Source organism: Aethalodelphis obliquidens, unplaced genomic scaffold (assembly GCF_003676395.1).
Source record: "Aethalodelphis obliquidens isolate GAN/ISIS:26980383/991018 unplaced genomic scaffold, ASM367639v1 scaffold574, whole genome shotgun sequence".
In the NCBI taxonomy this organism is placed as follows: Eukaryota; Metazoa; Chordata; class Mammalia; order Artiodactyla; family Delphinidae; genus Aethalodelphis; species Aethalodelphis obliquidens.
The window spans coordinates 1-5586 of record NW_020838486.1 but is presented as its reverse complement, the minus strand read 5'-3'; the positions used below and the strand labels follow the sequence as shown (position 1 = coordinate 5586).

At 55.0% G+C, this 5586-nt stretch overlaps 1 protein-coding gene across 1 annotated transcript; it reads left to right on the top strand.

The window, feature by feature from the left end:
- Positions 1 to 214: 214 nt before the first annotated feature.
- Positions 215 to 5583, top strand: LOC113616821 (uncharacterized protein KIAA0754-like; the record flags this gene model as incomplete). The annotated part of the gene is made up of 2 exons (XM_027100182.1): positions 215 to 5289; positions 5329 to 5583. Coding segments are annotated over exons 1-2 (3072 nt in total), but the record flags the coding sequence as incomplete, so codon positions are not given.
- Positions 5584 to 5586: the final 3 nt, after the last annotated feature.

Genomic DNA, 5586 nt, shown 5'->3' with positions numbered 1-5586 from the left:
TTGCTGCGCACAGGCCTTTCTCTAGTTGCGGAGAGCAGGGACTACTCTTCGTTGCGGTGTGTGGGCTTCTCATTGCAGTGGCTTCTCTTATTGTGGAGCATGGGCTCTAGGCGGAAGGGCATCAGTAGTTGTGGCTCGCGGGGTTGTGGCTTGCGGACTCTAGAGCGCATGCTCAGTAGTTCTGACGCACGGGCTTAGTTGCTCCGCGGCGTGTGGGATCTTTCCGGACGAGGGCTCGAACCCCTGTCCCCTGCATTGGCCGGCAGATTCTTAACCACTGCGCCACCAGGAAAGTCCTAGATGGCTTTTCTAAAAGCCAAAAAGCTGTGGACGGGATTGTGGGCCACTTTTCTCTAGTATTTTCCATCTTGAGACTTGAAATACCCATGCTTTTTAGCTGGCCCCAGGGAGCTCACGTTTCCTTGGATGTGCCCAGCAATAAAGGAGCCCAGGTATTTGGGCGTGGGGCACTGCTGCCAGCATCTCCACCGTCGCGCGGCCCCCCAATTCCCTACTCCTCAGTCATCAACACCATTCACATCTGTGGGCAAAGAAATCTTGGTGGGGGAATGGAACAAGACCTGACGTACGTGAGGAGCCGAAGAGAGAAGGTGCTGGAGTTTATCCAATAACTCGGTCCGAATTTAAGTGCCAGGTTTAAGGCTGGAGTGTTCTTGGGCCCGGCAGAGCCGCGCTAAAGGTGACATTGGAGGGACTAGGGACACCCCTTTGGCGGCAGAACCGAATCCGGGAGCGATGCGAGCGGCATCGCTACCCTGCCGGCAGATGGGGCCCAGAGTGGCCCTCGCCAGAGCCGGCCGGCTGGGGGGCGGCGGGAGCGCCCCTTCTGGGTTCGCTCGCCCTTGGGCTAGGAGCCCGGCGGGTTGGTACGCGGCGGGGTCAGCGGGGGCCCGGCCCCCGGCAGGAGGGCGGGGCTTTCCTTTGTCAGGGGATTTGCGCGGCGCGGCCGAGACTCACGCGGGTGTCGCTCCCCGCCCCTCGCCCTCTCGGGGGGCGGGGCTCTCCTTCCGGCCCGGCGGGGCGCGGTGGGTGTGGGCCTGTGAGCTGAGCGGCCGGCGCCGGGCTCCCTCGCCCGGAGCCGCGCAGAAGCCCCTCCTTCGGTGCCTCGGCTTCCAATCGCCTCCGCCGCCCCCTCCCTCCCGCTCGGGCAGCTCCCCGTCGCGGCTCCGCCCCTGCCCTCCTCCCCTAGCCGTCCGCGTCGCGCTCCCCGGCGTCCAGGGGGGCTGCCCGGGCGGGGCGGCGCGGGGAAGGGGAGGAGAGCCTTCCGCCAGCCGAGCACTTCCAGCGAGCGGCGGGCGAGCGGGCCGCGCGGCGCGAGGGAGGAGGGCTCGCCCCCGCTCGGCCCGAGAGGAGCCTTTTGTTCCCAGCCAGAAGTTTGCATGCCGGGACCGTGACAGCTGCGGGCGGGGAGGACGGCGGGGCCGGAGGCGGCGGAGAATAGAGGCGGCTGCTTGACATGCAGCCCGCGGCGCGGCGGCTGCGGGCCGGGGACTGGAGGCGGCGGGGGAGGCGGTGCCCACAGTATGCGGGACTCAGCTGCCGGAGGGACAAACTAACTTCCTGAGCGCGGGACCGGAGGCCGGCGCGGCCGGGAGCCACCTGCCAGCCTGCGGTGAGGCAACCCTGGCCCTCGGGGCGCGCGGCACGGCGCGGGGGAGCAGCGCTGAGCGAGCCCTTCTGAGTGGCTCTCGGCCGCCGCTGCAGCCTGCCGGCCTCTAAAAGGCCCGGCGCCGGGCTCCACTCGCCTTGTTTGGCGGCCACGGCGCAGGGCTGTTCTGGGAGCCACAACAATGCCATGATGTTTTGGAGACAGGAAGCCCCAAGCTGGCCGCGAATGAAGGACTTCCTGTGTTTAAAGTTGCAGGAATATCCGCCGACCAGCCCAGTTCAAATGCAAACACCCGAAGTAGGGAGGACGAATGGCTAATTCAGACCAGCTGGACTCTCCAGGGCTGGAACTAAGGATAAAATGAAAGGAATTCCTAGGAGCTTGGGCCATACTTGAAGACCAGAGGGGCTGTGCCATTGTTATTAAAGGACACAATCGATATAAATCCTCTGCTTCCAACTCTGCTTGGGTGAGAAGTGAGTGGAACTAGATATTGAATAAGACTTGTCAATATCAGATGATTTTTTTAACTAAATTGGAAAGAGCAGTGCTCTTAAAAAAACAAAAAAGCCATAGAAGGAATTATTTTGTTTGCTGAATACATTGTACCGTTTATTTGCCTGCAAGTATGAGGCTGCTAACCTGTGAGGAAAAAGCTGTTCTTCTTAGAGCGTCTCTCAGAATGGTTTCAAAGTGGGACTTCCAGGCCTTTCTGGAGGGAAGTTCCAATTGGTGGTTTGAGGTTACGAACATGTAAAAGGATTTTTAACTTAGCAGAATGCATTTTGGGGGAACCCGTGAGAAACTTTTTAAAGGTTGATGGTTCATCTTGTTTGAAAAATATGGGTAAGCCACTCAGCAGGCCAGACTGTTTAAGGCAGAACCCCATCTGCCTGGGGAAAGGAGAGGAAGAGGATGGCTATATAGAGGATTGCTATGTTCCGCAGCGATCTATATATGATACAATGAGGATAAATGAACAAATTGACCAGGGGTCAAAGCTTAATCAGACTTCAAAAAGCACCATGGAAAAGATAGAAGGAAGTACTATATCCAGCAATGGTACATTAGGAGCAGCAGCTAATGTTTTTGAATCCAGAGCACCAGAAGGCAAAAAGTTGGATGAGAGAATAATATTTGATGCACTAAAGCTAAGCAGTGATGTGCAAAAGTCAGCACCTGTGCCACCCAGAAGGCGGCCAAATGCAGAACGCAAAGACAATATTAACAGGAGATCATGGAAGTCCTTCATGCCACCGAATTTCCCAGAATTTGCAGAAAGGATGGAAGCTTCTCTCAGTGAGGTTTCCGAAGCTGGTGCTTCAAATCCTTGCTTGCAAGAGAAGAAGGAATCCAGTTCTGCATTAACAGAAAGTTCTGGTCATTTGGACCACAGGGAACCTAAGTCAGAGTCCGTAACTCTGGAACATGTGTCCAAATCCATAGGTATTCCAGAAGGGCAGGATGTGAAAACCTTAGGTGGAGATTGCCAAGACTTCAGATTTCAGCAGCACAGTGAGATCTCTCCCCGTGAATTCCAGCCTCTAGAGTCAGAAGCTGCAGCAGCAAGTGGTAACACAGATGTAACGCAGGAACACAGATTCTCAAGTGCAACCTGGCCCAGAGCCATGAAAAGTTTGGCTAAGGGAGGCTTTGGCGAGAAGCAGCACCCCCTTCAGGACACAGGTTGCACTGTAGAAATGCCACCTCTCTCCCCTTGCCTGAGTGAAGAGCTGTTGGATCCAGAGTTGCGTATTCTCATAACCCCCAGCCTGAGAGAGAAAACAGAGTCTGAGCTAAAGTTTGAGGAGGATGAGCGATGGATCATGATGGAGGCTGAGGAGGAGTGGGAGGAAGAGAAACTGTCAGAGAGAGGAAAGACTTTTCTAATGGCAGATGAGGAAAAGAACAGCCTGGCAGATGTTTTCGAAGAAAGAGAGCAAGCAAACACTGTAGCAGTGGTGGAGGATGGAGCCGACTTCTCAGCTGCTGTCTTGGGGACTTTTGACCACCTAGCTCTTGGTCAGATCTGTTGTTCTGATGACCCACAGCCAGCTAAGAACCTTTTGGCGTCTGTTTTCAAGGATGCATCGCTTGATTACAGTTGTGTCCTAACAGGTGAGAGTGCTGTAGGAGAACTGAGAAACAGAATTGCTCAGGGGCTAGAGGGTCTTGTTTCAGATTTAGAATGCACTGTTGGTCCTGCCGATTCAGAGCAGCTCTCTGACACAGATTCAGTGCAGATGTTTCTTGAACTTGAAAAGGAGTGTTTATGTGAAGAAGGAGTAACTCCTTTAGTTGAGCTGGAGACTCAAGCCTCTTCTGAAGGGCTGGCCCTATCCCAGGATGCAGAAAATTCACTTGTAATTAGTCATTTTCCAGGGGCTGCCTTAGAAAAGGAGCATGTAGGCCTTTTAAATGTAAGAGCAAAGGACTCTGATCCTGGGTTGGATTGTGACTATTTTAATGCCCTGGATTCTTCTCAGGTGCCTAATACTTTGGAACTTACTGCCTACTCTGATACCGTGAGGGACGCTTCCACTGTTAGTGAGGAAGAGGGTGAAAAAGTGCCTTTTAGCCCTGAGACTGCAGGGGAATTTAACTTTACACACCCAGCTGATCTGGAGTCACCAGGAAAGCCAGACCCAGGAGGATTGTCCAACTCTGATCACAGGGCTTCTCATGAAGAAAATGTATCAGGCTTTGAAGCCAAGCTGGCCAAAGAAAATGGCAGTTTGTCCCAGCTGGACTGTAGTGAAGCTGAGGGGAATGCTGAGGAGTGTGTGGACAGAGTCCCCCTCAGTTCTGCTGTTAGCTATGAACTAATAGATGTTACCTCAGGATCTGAAGTAGAGGCGTTACCATATGATTCACATTTACTAACAGATGAGATTCATTGGGAAGGTGAGAAAGGAGCTATTAATCAAGGAAATAACAGTCTGACTTCCTTGGGAGATGTGGACATTTGTGAATTGTTGTCCGTGGAAGGAGCTTGTGATGAGGATGGTGAAGCACAGGCACTGGGTTATGATGCCAGGCTGGAGGACCGAGCCCCAGCACATCTTCCTAGAGACCTCCCAGAGTGGGTCTCCCAGGATCTCCAGAGGAAGTCCCCAGAGTCAGAGATCCTGAGTCTGCACCTGCAGGTTGGAGGACTGGGACATAGCAGAAATGGAGTGGAAACTGTGAATGACATAAAGCCCAAGCTGAATGTGGCCTCATTGGAGGGAGGGGAAACAGAAATGAGAGATTCAGATTCATTGCTAAATATCCTTCTGGAGGAACAAGTTACCAAGGCTAGTAATACGGAACCAGTTTTGGAGGAATGGATACCCATCCCACAGAAGCCTGACCCAACTGCTGCAGTGCCCACTGTAGAAGAAGATGCCCTAGATGCTGCAGTGCCTGCCCCAGAGGGAACTGCTGTAGCTGCTCTTACAGTGCCCTTCCCAGAGGAGGGTATACCTGTTGTTCCAGTGGCCACCATGGAGGCACATGTCCCAGCTGCTGCAGTATCACCCACAGAGAGGGCTGCTGCCCCAGCTGTTGCAGTGCCTGCTCCTGAGGGGACTGCTCCACCTGCTTCAGTGGCCATCACAGAGGAGGATGTACTAGCTGTTGCAGAATCCTCCCTGGAGGGGACTGTTCCAGCTGCTGCAGTGCCCACCCCAGGGGAGCTTGCAGCTCCCACTACTGTGGTGCCCACCCCAGAGGAGCCTGCTGCCCCAGCTGCTGCAGTGCCCACCCGAGAGGAGCCTGCAGCTCCCACTACTGTGGTGCCCACCCCAGAGGAGGCTGCCACCCCAGTTGCTGCAGTGCCTACCTCAGGGGAGTTTGCAGCCCTAGCTGCTGCAGTGTCCACCCCAGAGGAGTCTGCAGCCCCAGCTGCTGCAGTGCCCACCCCAGGGGAGCCTGCAACCCCAGCTGCTGCAGTGCCCACCCCAGGGGAGCCTGCC